This window comes from Chiroxiphia lanceolata, chromosome 13, assembly GCF_009829145.1.
Source record: "Chiroxiphia lanceolata isolate bChiLan1 chromosome 13, bChiLan1.pri, whole genome shotgun sequence".
In the NCBI taxonomy this organism is placed as follows: domain Eukaryota; kingdom Metazoa; phylum Chordata; class Aves; order Passeriformes; family Pipridae; genus Chiroxiphia; species Chiroxiphia lanceolata.
The window spans coordinates 6,843,199-6,861,161 of NC_045649.1; the positions used below are offsets into that span (position 1 = coordinate 6,843,199).

The 17,963-nt window shown below is 52.2% G+C and overlaps 1 protein-coding gene across 1 annotated transcript; it reads right to left on the reverse strand.

The window, feature by feature from the left end:
• Positions 1-11,009: 11,009 nt before the first annotated feature.
• FOXF1 (forkhead box F1) lies at positions 11,010-15,037 on the reverse strand. The gene is made up of 2 exons (XM_032701216.1): positions 13,978-15,037; positions 11,010-12,357 (listed from the first exon to the last, which is right to left on the reverse strand). Exons 1-2 carry the CDS (start codon positions 15,035-15,037, stop codon positions 12,197-12,199), a joined length of 1,221 nt encoding a protein of 406 aa, XP_032557107.1. The 3' UTR covers positions 11,010-12,196.
• Between the last annotated feature and the right edge of the window lie 2,926 nt (positions 15,038-17,963).

Here is a 17,963-nt window from a genome sequence, read left to right on the forward strand (position 1 = left end):
GGGGTTTGTCCAGACAGGTGACACAGGAGCCACTTCTCCAAATGGCTCCTCACAAAGTATCTACATTTTCTGTGTCTTTATTTTTCGTGGGCTGATTTGCTCTTTGGTGTGTGCATTTGTTAGGCCTGGATGACAAACCTGCCCTGTGGTAGCTCTGTACAAGCCACATGCAGCAAGGTGGTTACATTCATCTACAGTCATCTAAAGGTTGGACCTGGAAATTTATACTTTAAAAACCAGCAGCAGGAAATCTGTCCTGAGGGTTACAATTCTATTTATTAAAAAATGGGGGTTGCCTTGTGGGAGTTTTAAGTTTATTTTTTATAAAAATTGCCAAGGGGAGAGAGATTGTCCTTTTTATGGTTTTGAAGAATGGCTGTGGAAACACTGGCTCAGCCATGGAGTTCTGGTAAGAGCTGTTGAACATCAGGTAGGAGAGGTTGTAGCTCTTTCCTCAGCTTTTTGTTAACTCAACCCTTGGTAAACCTTGTATTTCTTATTTCAGTGTGACAGAGCAAAGCAAAGACCAGTTTTCTCTGCTTTTCCTCAAAACTCAGATAATTATAAAACATCTCCTTTTCCTGATTCTCTCTCTTATAATGTGATGTGATTCCCTTGCCTCTGTGAAATTATATTAATATTAATTACTGGAGTGAGAATGAAAAGCAGACAGATCGGGGTCAAAACTTGTTGGTGCCTAGTCTGATGTGGAATTGTTTAGAAAATTGCTGGAGATAAAGCAAAACCTGTTCCTCTGTGCCTTGGTCACCACCAACGTGGTCTTCCTGCCCCCACAACGTCAGTGACAAGGGTTACTGGCAACTCCTCCTGGTCCAAGTGCTCCCAGGTACTATCCTGGACAGTAAAATTTGCAAACACATGGACACTGTCTTCCAATGTGAGAGAAAATGATGATTTATTTGGTGTGGTTTTTATTATGATTTTTTTTTCCTTTGGTTTACTATTCCTGAAAAACAAGTTGAATTTTGGCCGAACCATCCTCTCTAAACAGAAGCACTTTTGCCAGTGATGCTGGGCACATGGTCAAAGTAAGCATCCAAATGGATATTTTTTTTAAAGTATGAGTTGGAAACATTTTTTTTTTTTAGCCAGAGAGCACTGTTAAGTGTATTTTAAGCACATTATTATGCCTCAAGGGTCAGACATTTCATACGGTATCAAATAAAAAGTTCTCATCGTTATCATGTGCCTCTATATGGAGGGGCTCAAGGAAAGCATTGGAGCTGCAGTGCTGCTTCCAGCTCTGGGGTCCCAGCACAAAAAGGACATAGAGCTGTTGGAGCAAGTCCAGAGGAGGCACCAAGATGATCAGAGAGATGGAGCATCTCTGCTGTGAGGAAAGGCTGAGAGAATTGGGATAGTTCAGCCTGGAAAAGAGAAGCTTCAGGGTGACCTGATTATGGCCTCCCAAATGGAAGATAACTCCTGCTCCAGAGGGACAGAGACTATTTACAAGGGCCTAGAGTGACAGGACAAGGGGGAATGGCTTCAAACTAACAGAGACTAGGTTCAGATTAGATATTAGGGAGAAATTCTTCCCTGTGAGGGTGGTGAGGTCCTGGCACAGGTTGCCCAGAGAAGCTGTGGCTGCCCCATCCCTGGAAGTGTCCAAGGCCAGGTTGAATGGAGCTCTGAGCAACCTGGTCTAGTGGAAGGTGTCCCTGCCCATGGCAGGGGGTTGGAAGTGGATGATCTTTAAGGTCCCTTCCAACCCAAACCATTCTATGAGCTTCTTTTAAGGGCAACAAAAGAAAGGTTTTCAGAAAAAAATCAATTGTTCAGTGCTCTGAAATGCTCTTTCTCCAGCTCAAAATGATTTCCAGTATCACTTAGTCTGAATTGAAACATCAGCACTGCAGAGCCCTCTGTGTCTCATTTCAGTGCCTGTGCACGTCAAGGGGGAGAGTCAGGAATTGTGTTACTGCAAAAACATACCCACCACATCAGGAGCTTCGAAAGCAGAGGAAGGAAAAGCAAAAAACTAATTATGCATCACTGCCTGCCCCTTCCAAATGATGGCAAATTAAGTAATGTGATCACTGGATGTGCCTTTTCACTCTGTGAGGCTTCTTGCTTTGGTGAAGATGTCCAGGTGACCTTAGCAGTTAAAAGCCAGTTACTCTGCCAATGAAAACTTCCAGCATCTCAAACTTCCCCTGTTGTGTTACAGATGGAACCAGCCTGTTCTGGTCAAATTTGTGGGAATTACATCCTCTCCCTTATTTCTCTTCTTAACATCTGTAGGTTCAGAGCAGATATGTTTATGTGCTTTGTAACTGTGTTAGGTTTGCTTGCTTTCCTTGTCAGCATTGGGTGCAGTCAGGGGCAGGTTTTGGACAAACATGTCTGGATGTTTTTCTGTTTGCAGTTGTGGTTCTGGGTGAGCCCCACAGGTGAGCAGTGCTGGGTCTGTATCCAGAGGAACAGATCTGGTTCTTTTCCAGCCTGTCACTTTTTTCTGTCCTGTATTTTGAGGCCACATCTCACAGGACTTACCTAATACCCTGTTACTTTCCCAGTTGGCAGTTAAACCCCAAACCACACTATGGAGGAGATATTAACTAGACAGGTATGCAACAGGTTGGACATCAGGAAGAATTTCTTCATGGAAAGGGTGGTCAGGCATTGGAAGGGGTTGCCCAGGGAGGTGGTGGAGTCCCCATCCCTGGAGGTGTCCAAGGAATGACTGGATGTGGCACTCAGTGCTCAGGGCTGGGTGACAAGGTGGGGATCAGGCACAGATTGGACTGAAGGGGCTGGGAGAGATTTTCCAACCTTTATGATTCTATGAACTCTATTTAGGCTCAGAGAGGAAAAATAATTACTATAAGGTTAAGCTCACGCTCCATCATTAGCATTTTGAATGGAGTGGAATAATGATTCTGTGATGCTTTTACTTTTGATTCAGGTTATTAGTAAATGTCAAGATCTTTCAGGCTTTGCCATCCTAAAATCATTAAGTCCCACTCTGAAGTCAGTGCAGTTTCTGCCTGGGAGAGCCAGGGAAGCAGGGGCAAGGATGGGGCTCTTCCTGCTGTTTGGGCAGTTGCTCATCTTCAGCTAAAAGACATTGCAGTGCAGGACACCAAATTGCTATTTAATTAAATAACACAAGAATGCCCAAGGCACAGGCCTACACAGCCTTCTGGTGTCTTCAGCTGTGTGATGTGGATTTCTTCTTGTGGGCTGACCCAAGTTCCTCCTTGAGGAAAGAGCAGATCCTGTAGAAAAAGTGAATGGGGCACTCTGCATCTCTTAGATCTATTGTTCCAGGCTCTCTGCATGCTCAGGAAGGCATCAGTTAGGGAAAAGTCAGAAGGGACTCATGTTTATGTCCACAAAACTCTGAAATGCAATAGAATTTATTGAATCCTTGGACTCTGATCTCATAATAAAACTCGAGGAACTGAAGCCTGCTTATGTTTTACTTTGGCCCAGGCCAAGACTGTGCAAGATACCAACAATCAAACCATAAAGTCCGTGCCCTGAGGAACTGACTGTCTGAATTAACAGGCTTTAAAGATGAGAATATTAAGTCATAATTCTTTATTCTGTGCCTGCTGTAGCTGTGACCCTGCTGTAGGTTGACCTTGGCTGTCAAGGTCAATGTGCCTCATTCAGGTGGATACTGGCCCAGTTTTGCTGCTTAAGACTCATGATAAAAATATCAACAGTGGCAAAAAAATGCCTGGATGCTGCAGAAAAGCCTGAAATGCTGGTGATAGATGTCTAGTCTGCTTCTAATAGGGAGTGAAGTGATCCCTAACACAGCCTTGGTTCAGCAGCAGCACAGCCTGCGTCTCACTGCTGTGTGATGAGAAGAAAAGTTCAGCAGTACAATGGGAAATACTTTCCTGAGCCAACTTTGTTCAGAAGCAATTAAAAATGAGCTCTCTCTATTCTCTGATGTCCTTGCCTGTCATGTGGTTCAGCACATTCTTTCCAGCTCCTTTCATGGCACAAACAAGTTGGGATGTTGCTGCTGCTGCAGCCCCTCGTTTGGAGGGTTCAGTGGGGGAAGATGCTGAGGAGTTCCAGGGGCTGGTCCTGGTGTGAGTGAGCCCAGCTCGGCTCTCCTGGAGCAGCGACCACCCGAGGTGTCACATCGTGGACGTGACCTTCCCAGGGCTATTCTGCCCTTCTTCTTGGAGAGGATGGGGAAGTAAAACAGTATGGGATGAATGGAGCCTCTACCAGCTCCACCAGGCTGGAGGACATGGTCACTTTGGAGGGCATTTTCTTTTGTTGGATGATGTTAGTCACAGCGTGGTGTGTGGCACAGAGCAGAGAGGCAACATTGTGATCTGCTAACAATAAAAGCGAGGTGGCTCGTTGCCACTCAGCACTGCAAACTGTACAGGCAGGAGGGTTTTCCTTCACACAGCTCTGTCCATGCATTTCCTGGAAGAGGGACAAGGCCACACAGCTTCAATCCACGAAGACAACAGTGAGTAAACAATCTGTGTTGCTGTGTAGTCCTCTCTGAGTGACAAGAGTCAGAGACTGTTTGTGTCCATGGAGGAAAACAGGGAAAAATAATTTCATCATCAGGGTGGGAAGGGAATAGAGCCTTTCCTGAGTCACATCCAGGTCCCCATCAGCCCCTCCAGCATCTCCACATCGGTCCCTGATCCCCTCCGGGGCTGTAAGGACAGAGGCTTTATCCCATTATCTGGGGACACCAATAAAATATGTCAGAAAAGGGATGGTTAAACACCGTCTTCAAGTCATGCCTCTTTTTAATGTGTTTTTTTATTTCATCATCTTCTACTGCTCCAAAGGGAGAAACAAATGGTTTTTAGGGGAATGTCTCCATTGAAAAATCTAGCACTGGGGCTGTGTTTTTCTCCACAGGGGTGAGGAGAGGGAGGAAAAGCATGTGCAGGGATTTCTCTCATTCTGGTTCCTCAGGAGGAACAGCCCCTTGCAGCACTTCTGGCTCTGGAGGAAACATCTGTGGCTGTGGCCAAGTTCCTCGGGCAAACACCCCTCAGTCAGGGGCAGGCTGTTGTGTACCAAATGCTTTTATTTCCTAGTTGCCATCTATTAAAGATTATCTCCCTGCAAGAAAAGTGCCCCATTTCCCATGTTTCCATGTGTAATGTCCGTGATGTCTGCTATAAACATCATGAAGCGTTTCCCTGCCCCTCCACTGACATAGGTAGAAAAGTCACTGCTTTTCATCTTTCAAAGCACTGCAGAAATGTTTAGGGTCGTGTATCCTGCCATTGTTCTGGACTGGGCATCCCACTGAAGTCCCTGGGAGAAATGAGTTCAGGATATGGATCTATCTAGTCAATCTTTGCTGTGGCCCCAGTAACATCCACGTTTTACCGATGGGAAAGCAAGGACGGCAGAGATGGCACCTGATAGACTGGATGTGACTGGTAATTCCCACCACTTTAGAAAACAACAAGAAAACAGGCCAGAAACTCATCAGGAGCTCTCAAAAGAAAAAAAAAAAACCACCAGAGAAAACAAAGAACCTAACCAAACCCCCTAGTGTGGTAGTTGTTTGGACTTGGATGTCCCAGTGGAGAGCTTTGGCATCGTGGTCTCTCTGCCTCCACACGCCAGCCAGAGCCTCTGGGGAGCTTTTAATCCTGCAGGTCCTCCTGCTCCAGAGCTTTCCAGTCAAGGAACCCAGCACCTAACACCCAACAAGGCCTCTCTCCAGGTCAGGGACAAGCCACAGCTCTTGCTCTGTGAGACAAGACACAAAACAGAAATGGAGATACTTTTCCCAAAATGTGCCACCTCCAGAGGTCTCACAAGTCCCACAGGGGTGTTGCTGTCCACCCATCCCACTCAGGAACACGTGGAGCTAAACCACGTGATTTTCTCTCTTTGAGGGTGATTTTCTCTCTTTGAGGAATAAAGCAAACATACAGGACTGTTAGATGGGATCAAAAAAAGGGCAGGGAAAGAAGTGAAACATTCATGAACTGAGGCAAAAGCTGCTACATTTCTAAGCATTACGGTATCCACTGCTGCCACTCCTTAGTATTTTTGAGTGCATAATTGTTCAGACAAGAGTAATACTTATATTTTTCCAGAGGGATATCGTGTTTTCAGAGTGTTTCCAGGCACCTGCACTGCTCAGGCTCCAGAGTGTGGTGTTTCTATCTCTGAAGGAGGTGGTTGCTGGTCTGCAGTGGCTTTTCTTTACCACCACAGAGGAACACAATTGCTGCAGCAAGTTCTGCTCCAAGTGAACTCTTGGTACTCTTAAGTCCCTGCAAAACTTTCCAGGCCATGTCATCTTGCTTTCTCAGGTGTGTTTGCTTATTTTTTCAGTAATTAGCCTGAAGCTGAGCTGAGCCACAGAACTACACTTTCTGTGCCATTCTGGGGTTTTTAATTCCTGCTGCTTTAAATAAAGAAACATCTGTGCTCAGGCTCGTGTTCACACCAGCATAAGAACTACTGAAGTCAAGTGGCACTGCCAGTGTCCCCACACCTCTTTCCATGCTTAAACTGAGGTTGTTTGGCCTCTGGAATTGGCGTTTGCTCTCTGATGCTCGTGCCAGTGGCCTGCAGGCCTCTTGGGATCCCTCAGAGGACCTGTGAGAAGTGTCTGAGAGAAGGAACTCCATGGTTTTGACACAGTGATTCACCTCAGTGAAATTTCCCAAAGGACCTGCATCTCCCTTGCAAAAATTTAAGATTGGAGTTGAAATATTTATTAGAAGTTTGACGGATCAGAGCAACCCATGATTACAGAATCATGGAATGGATTGGGTTGGAAGGGATCTTAAAACTCATCTCATTCCACCACCTTTCACTATCCCAGGTTGCTCCAAGCCCTGTTCAACCTGGCCTTGAACAATTCCAGGGATGGGGCAGCCACAGCTTCTCTGGGCAACCTGTGATAATGGGAATTGTTTTCAAAGAGCTTTTTATAAGCCTGTGCAAACAGATCTCCAACCAAGAAACTCAGTAACAATAAGATTTATTCCTTCTGTTGCCTTTCTTTATTAATGAAATCATAGAATCATTTAGATTGGAAAAGACCTCTAAGATCATCAAGTCCAACCACTGATATTAATAATCTGATTTTAATTTCTTACTGGACAAGATGAATTCTGACAGGGAAAGTTGCTTAAGAAAACAACAGAGCCACATGCCTTTCCTCACTTCTTGAGCCAATCTGATAATTGTTTCTATGAATAACATCAGCTCACAACCACAGAGCTGCTGGCACTGAGGGCATCTCCTGCTCCTCAGGGGGAGTCCTTTAGCCAGCCCACCTGCATCAGGCTTGTTCTCCCTGAGGATGACTCCACATGGCAAAGATTTTTTTGCAGAGATGTGAAATGCAAAGCCCTCAGGAGTGTCCTAGTGCTGCCTTTTCCTGCACAGCGTCAGGCAGCAGTTACACTTATAAATATGCTTAGAAATGGAACAAATGTTCAGGTGTGGTCACCCAGAAGCATTTCAGTGACACAGAAATCAAATTCCCCTCTGCAAAAGTGACAAGAACTGTTTCCCAGATACCCTGAGTACATAGGTCCCAAATTTCTTGGGTTTGAGGGAGAAATCAGGCACCTACTTTTTATGGATCTAAGCCTTTAACCTGCTAAGATCTTGGTACCAAACTCATCACCTGGTATTCCAAACACCCATTTAAGACTCCAGGTGTTTGTTCCCACCAGTTAAGTCTCCAAGGTACCGAGTTTTCTGCAGATCTGAATAACTAACCCCATCCAAGAGCATCATGTGCCAGGTGTCTGTATCCATGGGATACTCCATTCTATCCCATGCCAAGTATCCCAATCTGTCCCACCTGGGTGTGGAACAGATCTGATCCACAAATATACCATAAAGGAGTTCCACCGGGTGTATTCAACAGCCAATACATCTGAAGATGGGATAAAGGGATTTTTCCCCTTCAGAGCTCCAGATGCCAAAAGGGAAAATTAAAACCGAACTAAATGAACTTTAAGAAGAGATAAAAATAATAAAAATACAAAAAAATAATTAAAGAGAGAAAGCAAACTTTTAACACCCACCCCGTGGAGAAAAGGTCCAAAACCGCCCGAACCGGCCGGGGTTTAATCCCAAACTTTGGGGAAAGCCGCGGCCGGGCGGGAGCGGGGACGAGGTGCGGGCGGTGCCGGTTTGTTGCCGCCAGATGGTGCTGCCGCCAAGGGAACGGTGCGCCCCCCCCCCCCCCCCCGCCCCCCCCCCAGCCCGGGTACCCCGGGATCCCTCCAAAACCCGCCCCGGGATCCCTCCAATCCCCCCTCTGGGCATCCCTCCAAATCCCCCTCTCGGGATCCCTCCAATCCTCCCAGGATCCCTCCAAACTCCCCTAAATCCCTCCAACCTCTGGAATCCCTCCAATCCCTCTGGATACCTTCAAATCCTCCTTCCCCAGGAGACCCCTCCATAACATTCCTACCCCCATGCTGCCTCCCAAAAAGGGCCTCAGATCGTGCCCATGGGCCCTCCCAAAATTGTGTCCCCCTCCAACAGCAGACCCAGCCCCGCATCTCCTCTTCCAGGGGCTCTGCAGGGCATCTCCCTGCCTTGGTATCCCTACAGCATCCCACAATTCCTCAAGTCCTGCTCCCACAAAGGACCATGTACCTTAGGGACATAAACACCCCTGGGGACACACGGGCAGGTGACAGAGGTAAACGTGGAGTTTCAGCTCCGTGGTGGCCTTGCAAGGATGGGGAGAAGCATCCTGGAAGGATCAGAGGGAAGTGCCTCACCATCAGGATCCCTACCATGACAGGGCACGGCCCAGGGCACAGGACACCTGAGAGACCCCCGTGTCCCCTGATCCAGGGGGACATCTGGAATCCAACCCAGCTGGAGACACCAGGCCCTGCTTCTCATCATGCTCCGAAATGTTGTCGCTGTAGAAAACTCTTGGGCCTGCACAGGGCACCCATGGTGAGAAACTGTTTCCTACGGTAGAAATGCCAAAACCCCAAAGAAAACCGTGTTGTGTCACCTACAGACTGGGATGTGGGCGACAAGGAGCAGGGAGCAGATCTCTGAGCTGAGCCACAGCAGCTGAGCACGACCAGATCTGGGCTGTTATAGGAGCAAACACTGCATTTCCGAGCAAGCCCGTGGCTCTTCTCCTCTTACAGGGCTCCCACAGCCTCTCTGAGCAAGTTTATTCCTCCTCACCTCCTCCCAGAGCCCAACTGCTCCTGGAGCTTGTATAAAGGCACCGCTTGTGGCAGCAGCTCGGGATTTGCCACCCCATGGGACAATATACACTGGGAAAAATCAAGCTGGTCTTGTGCAGATGAGGGGCTGGGGGCAGGAGCCTGTGGGGTTTCAGGCTCTGCTCCCTGATGTGGGTGTCTGAGATGGAGAGCTGTCTGTTTAGACTGCGCTCACTGGCTTGAGGAATATGTGGCGTCCACGGTATGTGGTGGTTCTGTTTTTCCAGGTTTGGAAAACGACGGGAGGGAGAAAAATGAATCATGTCAACCTTTGTTGGGGACCAGATATCAAACCTCTTTGAGCTGGGCCTGAGGCTTGCAAAGTGCCTCTCTGCCCCTTCCAGCCTGGCATCAGCTCTATGTGCCAATGGGTGAGTCCAACATTAATCCAAAGGACGAAAATGAAGCTTAGGAGTGACAGTGAGATTTCAAGGAAAGAAGAACCACTTGGCAGAGACTGAACTCCTAACCCTGGACCTTTATCTCAGCCACACCTAGTGCAGATATTTGCTTCAGGGGCAAAAACCCCTCTGCTTTTGGCTTATATTTAAAAAGGATGGTAATATTGCGCTTACCTCCAACAGGGATGGGCAGCGATGGAGGGAGGGATCAACTCAGAAAGGTATAAAAACAGGGAAAACCAAGGAATACTACAGGTAGATTGCCAGTATCTTAAAGAGATCTAAAAAGAGATTAAAAAAATCCACCCAAACAACAACAACAAAAAGCCCCCAACACCTTGAAACCCCACAACCCTTCTCAAAAAAACCCACAAAACAATGACAAAAAACCCCACTGTGAGAAAGGCCTCCACCAACTCTAATAAAGCTATTCCCGCCTGCCTTAATTAAAATAATATTTCAAATTTGTTGGTTGTTGTTCCAGCAAAAAAAAAACCTTTGCTTTTAATTAAGCTGATTACACGGAGCTGGGTTAATTAGTGTGCAGTTGCTAAGTGTCCCTATATAAAGACAGAAATACACAACCAAGTAATCAGATTAATTCGCCTGCATCTATTTTTCATATGCATTCATATCCATAGTATGAGCATTGATAGAGATATATTGGCCCACAAATTAAGGCACAAAAATTCCTGGATACTGTAGTATCCACAATTAGACCTAACACTGCCAAATTTAGCAGGAAAATACCTATTTTTCAGACACGGATTTTATCGCTGCCCAGAGCAGGACGGAGATGGTGCAGGAGTTAATCTGCTTGATTTTTATTCTTTTTATTCCTGTTTATTAATTTTTAATAATTTTCTTAAGCTTTATTAACTTTTATTTCTTTTTCCCGCGGGGAAAACCCCGCGGGAACTTTCAGTGCTCTCCCAGCCGCGACCGCTATTGTAGCCCTCGGAGATTCCACAGGGATGCGCGGCTTGGAAAATGCCCGTGTCCCCCTGGGACGGAGGAGGAGAGGCAAGGAGCCGCGGGCTCCATCCCTGCAGCCACACGCCTTGACTCCGAGTGAGAGGCAAAGAGCTGTCAAACACCGCCTTTCGATTTCTTCTTGGAGGGGAAAAAACCGAAATAATAATCAGAAGAATTAAAAGATAAAAATAAAAATCATCTCCGGTTTTCCTCCTTCGTTTCAATATCCTCATTTGAAATATTTCCGCGCGGGGAAATGAGTAACCGGGACTCCGCGGAAGCCGCAAAAAGCCACAAAAAGGTCCTTTTTGAGTCTGCACCGAGACGGGGAATTATCGCCCGAAGGTTCGCGGGGCCGGGCCGGGCGCTGCGCGGCCCCTCCGCGCTCCGCGGACTCCTCAGATATAATTACGCCTGTTACACCGCATGCTCGTTTATTTGCTGCTCATACAATCGTGAAGCCCATGTACAAATAACATACATGTTTTATTTAGGTTTTTTTTTTTCCTTTAGGGACAAAACGTACACAAAAGGGCAGGGCGAAAAAAAAAACAAACAAACAAACAAAAAAAAAACCAAAAAACAAACCCACATAATTACAATTTTATACAGTGCAGAAAGAATTAAAATAGGTGTCACGGAACTGTACAACGTCAGGGAGAAAAAAATAGAGAGGGAGAGGGAGGGGAATAATCCTTCATTATATATATATTTCTATAAAAACATATGGAGGATTGTCTTTACACAGAGACCACGATCGGTTTAAAATTTACAAAGGTTAACTAAAAAACAAAAATCTATATGGCAAATATTGCCAACAGAGATTCCCCGATTTAATACTGATCAACTGAGACTATTCGTGTCTCGATTATTAGCAACAACAACAACAAAAAAAAAGTCGAATAAATAACAGGATGAGCATGGCTGTCTCTTTCCAAAGTGCCTTATTCTCTCTGCATAGGGTCTGATCCTGCAGTCTTTATGCAGGCAAAAACCACAAAATTAACAGCTTAAGAAAAAAAAAATCCCTCTGAGAGATTTTTGCCCGCTGGGTGTTTGCCGGCAAAAAAAAAAAAAAAAAAAAAAAAAAAAAAAAAAAAGTATTTTTCCGGGCTCGAAGTGAGACGGGACGGAGGGGGTTTGGGGCCTTTCCAGCGCCCCCAGCCCGATCCGGTTCTGTTCCTCCCAGTCGGGCCGGTGGCATCGCTCAACACCAATTCCAAAACCGAATTTGTAATTTAATTTTTTTTTTTTTAAGAAGCATCAAAACCTCATTTGTCAAACCCTTCACCCAAACTCGCAGTCGGGGTTTCGGGTTGATTGGGGGGGGGGGGCTGTTTTTGGTTTCTTCTCAACCCGTCCCAAGCAGAAGAAGGCAGAGACGGTCTGTGATCGCAGACCCGGCTGGGCCGAGTCCGGCCGATGCTCAGCTGCGGGTCAGGCTCAGCCCCAGGGCCGCACTCCCCGCCGCTTCCCGGGGCTCCAGTCTTTTCCTCCTGCCCATAGCCAGTCTGCAGAGACCCCCCCTCCCTTCCACCGAGAGGGTCCTGGGGGGTGCTCAGCGCCCGGGTCAGGCCTTGCCGGCCCAGGAGGTGTTTTTTCCGCCCCGTATCACATAACGCACGGCTTGATGTCCTGGTATGTCACTTGTTGGTGGTAATAGGAGCCGCTGCCCGCCGAATGCATGGAAGAGGAGGCCATGGCGTTGAAAGAGAAGACGAATTCCTTTCTGTCACACATGCTCGGAGACTGGGAGTGATACCGCGGGATGCCTGCGGGACGGGGGGAAAGATGGTCAGCAGCCGCCGTCTGGGGTTGAAAAAAACCCCCAACAACCCAATCCCTCCGCACCCCCCAGTATGAGCGCGAAACTGGGGGTATTTTCGCATGCACGGGCACGGGCACTATTGGGGCTCCTCGGGCACGGGCAGGTGGGCAGGGGGGACTCCCGAGGCCCCACGACGGCGCTTCCCTGCCCGGCCCAAGGGCGCTGCGAGGAGACGGGATTTCGGCTGGGTTTAGGGTTTATTTGACATTTAATATTTTTTTTTCGCCCCGACTGCTTTTCCCATCACCTCCGCCCGCGCGGAATACCCGCCGAGTGCGGAGAGGGGAAGCCCGCCCGTTCTCGGGGCTGGCAGTGGAGACCGGGAGGGGGGGCCGGGGGTGAGAGGCCACGGGGAGCGGGGCTGTTCCTGCCGCTCCTTCCGCCACCTCGGCATGGAAAAGCGCCCCTGGAATTCGGGGTGCCCTGCCCGGACTGCTCCCCATCGCCCGTTTGGGTGTTAATCGGAGTGTTTCGTTTTAAGGCCTCGGATGGGCCTGTTGGCTCCTTGGGGCAGATTCCAGCTCCGTTTTCCAGAGGCCTTGGGCGCGCTGAGCACCGGGAACATACTCGGGAGCGGAGGGTGCCCTTAGCGGGCGCTGCCCCAGCCCAACCCCGCTCGGGGCTCTGTCCAGGCTCCACCGCTCCGGCCCGGCCCGACTGATGCTTTTCCTCTGCTTCGCTTGGTGGTTTTGACCCGCTAATGGTCTGCTTCACACCCGTTTCTGTCAGGTACATCCCACTCCCCTGAAAGGCCCGGGGTGATGTGCAGAGCCCCCCAGATCTGCCCGATCACCCGGCCATGGCTCCCGGGGCTCCCCAGTGCCTGAGAGTCCCCCATCCACCCCATCCCGAGGTGAATTTTGGCCGCAGGGCGAAGCCTAGAGCTGGCCTCGTCCTTCCCAAGGCCTATTCCAGGACAAAACACCATCTCCCTTCCAAGACCCAGGGCAAATTCACCCCCGTCAGCTCCATTGCGGGGTCAGGGATAAGGCTACAGAGCGTGGGGGACTCGGGGGTCTGGGCCGCCTGCTTTGGCGTGGGCGGAGGGAGGCGATGGGCCTGGAAAATACGGCTCTGAGATGTGTGGAAAACACAGCTGATGGCGGGGAACGGGAACGGATGGGACGGGGCGGGAGGGCGCGGCCGGCGGACCCCCCGACGAGGACATTCCCCCTTTTCTCCCTCCGGAGTCCTCTAAGTCCCAGAGGAGGTGGAAGAGCCCTCGGGCGCGTACCCGGCCTCTCCTTCCCGGAGCTCCCGCCTGCCTGAACCCACCGGCCTTAGGCCCGGAGGCAAAGCAGCCGTCCAGGGGATCGGAGCCCCTGCCCGGGGGAGCGGAGCCTCGGCCCAGCGGTTCCCGGCCCCGCGGCGGTGAAGAGCCCCGACGGCTGCCCGGTTGTCCCCAGGAAGGGAAGCGAGGAGCGAGGGCACAGCGGCTCTCCCTCGGGAAGCGCATTAAAACTGCCCACGAAGCGGGATCCCCGCTCGGATTAGCCCGGCCGGGATCCAAGCACGGTCGGCAGTCCCCGGTCCCGGGCGTGTCCCACGCGTGTCCGCGCCTTACCTTGGAGGTCGGCGGTGTTGTGGCTGTTCTGGTGCAGGTAGGGCTGGTCGAGAGAGTGCGTGGAGAGGCTGGAGGAGAGCGGGTTGGCTGTGGGGTTGCAGGGCGAGAGAGGCTGCTGCTTGATGTAGGACGCGCCGGTGTTGAGGGCCGCCGAGGCGGTGGGTGCCCACGCCGAGGCCGAGCTGGAGTAAACCGAGTGCGGCTCCATCACGCCGCCGGCGGGGAGCAGCGGGGAGGCGGGCACGGAGCTGTCGTGGTGCGGGTATTCCCCTGCCGAGGAGCCGGTGCAGCCGCCCATGTAGGTGTGCCCACCGTTGGCAGGCAGGTGGGGCACGGAGTGTCCCGCCAGGCCCATTCCCTCCACGTTGCTGGACAAATGCCCGTTCATCATCCCCAAGCCCCCTTCGAGGGAGAGGCTGTTGGGGGGGCAGGAGAGCCCGCTGGCCGGGCTCTGGAAGCCGTAGCTGTCGGGGAGGTGGTTGAAGCTGAGCCCGTTCATCATGCTGTACATGGGCTTCAGCGCCTGGCATTTCCTCCGGAACCCGCGGGGCCGGCGGCGGAACGAGCCCTCCTCGAACATGAACTCGCTGGCCGGGTCGATGGTCCAGTAGTGGCCCTTGCCGGGGCGTCCCAGCCCTTTGGGCAGCTTGATGAAGCACTCGTTGAGCGAGAGGTTGTGGCGCACCGAGTTTTTCCAGCCCTGATAGGAGCCTCGGAAGAAAGGGAAGCGGCTCTGCAAGAACTGGTAGATCTCGCTGAGGGTCAGACGCTTGGAGGGAGAGCTCTGGATAGCCATGACGATGAGGGCGATGTAGGAATAAGGCGGTTTCTCCGGCCGCCGGATCCCCGCGTTGGTCTTCTTCGCCTTAGGGCCGGCGCTGCCCGGGGCCCCGCCGCTGCCCGGGGCGCTGCCGGCGGCCCCGCCGGTCCCCGCCGACGCGGTGTCCATGGCCGAGCTCTGCGGCTGCTTCTCAGCCACCGAGGACATGGGGCCGTAGCTGCTCTGCACCGGAGGAGGAGGGGGCTGAGAGGACAGAGCCTGCTGCGCTTCTGCAGTCATCTACGGCCAGGTCCGCGGCGGCCAGCCCCAGCCCCGGCCCTCCTCCGCCGCCCCCCCAGTGCCCCCCCAAAAGGCCACGCTGCTGGGGGCTCGCCGCCACTCACCCACCACCCTCCCTCCGGCCTCCTCCCGGCCCCCCGGCGGGGTTTTCTTTCCACCGGGAGACTTCACCCCTCCACGGATAAACAAATGGAAGCGACGACACCCCCACCCCCCCTTTTCACTCCTCCTCCCACTTTATCCCTAAATCCGAGCGCGGCTGCAGAAGGCGAGCGAGAGGCGGAGGGTCGGGGGGTGGCCGCAGGGAGGCGGGATGGGTGGAAGCGATCTGAGCTGGGCTGCTGCGAGCCAGGAGCCGGCGGCCGCCGCCTCCGCCTGCCCCGCTCCCCTCGGCGGGCCGGGCTCCCGGGGCCGCCGCCGTCCCTCCGCCGGCTCTAGCTGGGCTGGCGCTGCCGGTGCTGCGCGGAGCTGCTTCCCATCGCCGTGGCTGTCGAGTCTGCCTCCGGCCCCGCCGCTCGCCTTCTACTTTATCTCTTTGCAGCGGCGTCTGCCGCTCCTTGACAGACGTAAGCGCGGAGCGGAGATCCCCGCCCCGGCCCGCTCCCCCCCGCCCTCCCGGGCGGCCCCTCCACCGCCTCGTCCCGGCCCCCTCCGCTCCCGCTCCCCGCTGGCGGGCAGCTTTTAAAGAGCCCTTTCCACGCCGCCCTACCCCACTCGGGGGGGCCTGCGCGACGCCCCCCTGCCCGACGCGGGGGCACCGCGTGTGTGTGTGTGTGTTTTATGCCACGAGTGACCGCAACGCTGCGTGGGGCTCCTCCGCCCCCTCCCTACCCGCCTTCCCACTGCTGAAAACCACGGGAAGGGCCCCACGCGGGCCGTGGAAGGGGCCGGGGCCCGCGGAGATTCCGCGCGTGGCGTGGGGCAGCGGAGGCGCTGCCCGGCCGCCAGGTCCGCGCTGCGCGGAGCTTCACCCACTTCAAACCCCCTCTCCGTGAGCTCTTTTAAGCTCGGCGGGCCCGGGCAGGATGTTTATACTGCGCAATGTAAACACGGGCTCGGGGGTGCTTTAATAAAAAGAAATCGGCGAAAACTCCCGCTGCCTCGAGAAATGCCCTTTTCTGCCTCCGCCGCCGCTCCGAGGCCGGGAACGGGCTTCGGACCCCTCTCCTGCTCCGAGGCTGCTTTAGGGATAAGGGTGGGTTGTTTTGTTTTGGGTTGCTTTGGGGTTTTTTCGAGGGGTGTATATAAATCTGTGCCGGAGTTCCGCCGTTGAATGCCCGGAGCCTGATGCTCAGCTCCGGCGGTGCCACGGGCTCACACAGCGGGCGGGGGGAGGGAGAATAGACAGGCAGAGGGGTAGAGACCCCTTTTCTCCCTCCCCTCCCCCCCCAAAAGCCTCCTTTCTGAGCATCGTGCCATCGGGAGAGCTGTCACTCCAGGTAAGTCGCTTGAAACCTCTGTCACCTTCTTGGGGACCGCGCGTGGAAATCTGCGCTGCGGGGGTGTGGGATTGTGGGTGGGCACGAAGGAAGGAGCCTGGGCTTTTAGGGCTGCTGATGTGTTGGCTGCTGCAGCGAGCTCCCTTCCGCGACTGGGGGAAGGAAGAGAGAAAGGAAGGGGGAAAAAATACACCCCACCACAAACCACTTGCAGGCCTCTCCGCAGTGCTGTGGGTGCATCCTGCTGCACCCCCAGCAGAGAGAGAAGGGACACCCCCCTCCCCAAGCCCCACTTCTACCAGATTCGCTTTTCAAGTTTTAATGATAATTTAATGCCTTTTAAAAGGAAAGATAGATACCGATCGGGTTCCAAACTCCCTCCGCGTTATTGGCGAGCAGTTGTGAGCAGCCTCCGGGGCGCCTGTCACATCTGTGGTACAACCAAGAGGGATTTCACATCGGGGTTGTTGTTGGGGTTTTTTCTGTCTATCTTCCCTCTTCCCCTCCTTTGCCCCCTCTCCGCGAAAAAAAAAGAAAAAAGTCCTCCCGCAGAAAGCACCGACCCTCCCGTTCCCGGTGCGATGGGACAGGGACAGGCACTGGAGAGCCCTGGGCAAAGCCCAGGCCGGGGGCAGGTAGCCAGGGAGGGGGTGGGAGAAGGTTGGGACAGTTATTTCTGGAGCTTTTCCCTTGAGGAGGAGGAAGAGACGACGAGCAGCTCCGCTGTCCGGGAAGGCGGCGGCCGCTGCTCCTCCCGCCCGGGGCCGCCGGCGCGGAGCAGAACGTGGAGCAGAGCGACTGCTCGGAAAGGGGGACAATCACTAAAAAATATCGCTTTTTTGGGAAGCGATCACCTTCCCCGGTGTTTACAGCCCCGAGGCGGCTAGTGCAGAATAACCACGCCGCTTCTGGCTGCATTGCTTTTTATTTTTGCCGTGGGAGAGCATCCCTGACCCTAAGCTTTGCTCCGCATCGAATGTCCTCCCCCCGGATCGCGAAAGGGGTGTTTTTCTTTGTTTTATGTAATTCTGAGACTGAATCTCCACGATCTGTCCCCGAAATACCCGGGGATTGAGCTCGAAACACACACTAGGAGCTCGTGGAAAACCACGTTCAAAACCATCCCCAACGGCAGCATTTCCACTAGGAAATAATATATCTCAGGGTGAAAAAAACCCCAAAATTCTCCGTGTAAATCAAACTATTTCCATTCAACGAAAATCAGTTCCTTCTCGAGTGCCCTTTCCCCCTCTCGCAGTATCTTTCAGGAATGTGAAGATTTTGTTTCCGATGTATTTATTAAAGCGAGCCAGTGTTAAAAGAGGGAATATATAGCTCTGGGTCCTATAGGCCTCGTCGTGGGAATAGCAGAAAGGTTGGAGGGTTTTAACCCAAGCCTGCGAGTTGGGGAAAGGAGAATTTTGGGGGAGAAAAGCCGGGTGGTGGCTGGTGTGCGAGGAGGAGGATGGTGTGCGGAGGACCGGGAT

Coding starts and splice junctions, on each gene's coding strand:
- FOXF1 (XM_032701216.1), bottom strand. CDS start 15,037: ATGACTGCAGAAGCGCAGCAGGCTCTGTCCTCTCAGCCCCCTCCTCCT. Junction 12,358..13,977: donor CAACACCGCCGACCTCCAAG/GTAAGGCGCGGA, acceptor CCCGTCCCGCAG/GCATCCCGCGGTATCACTCC.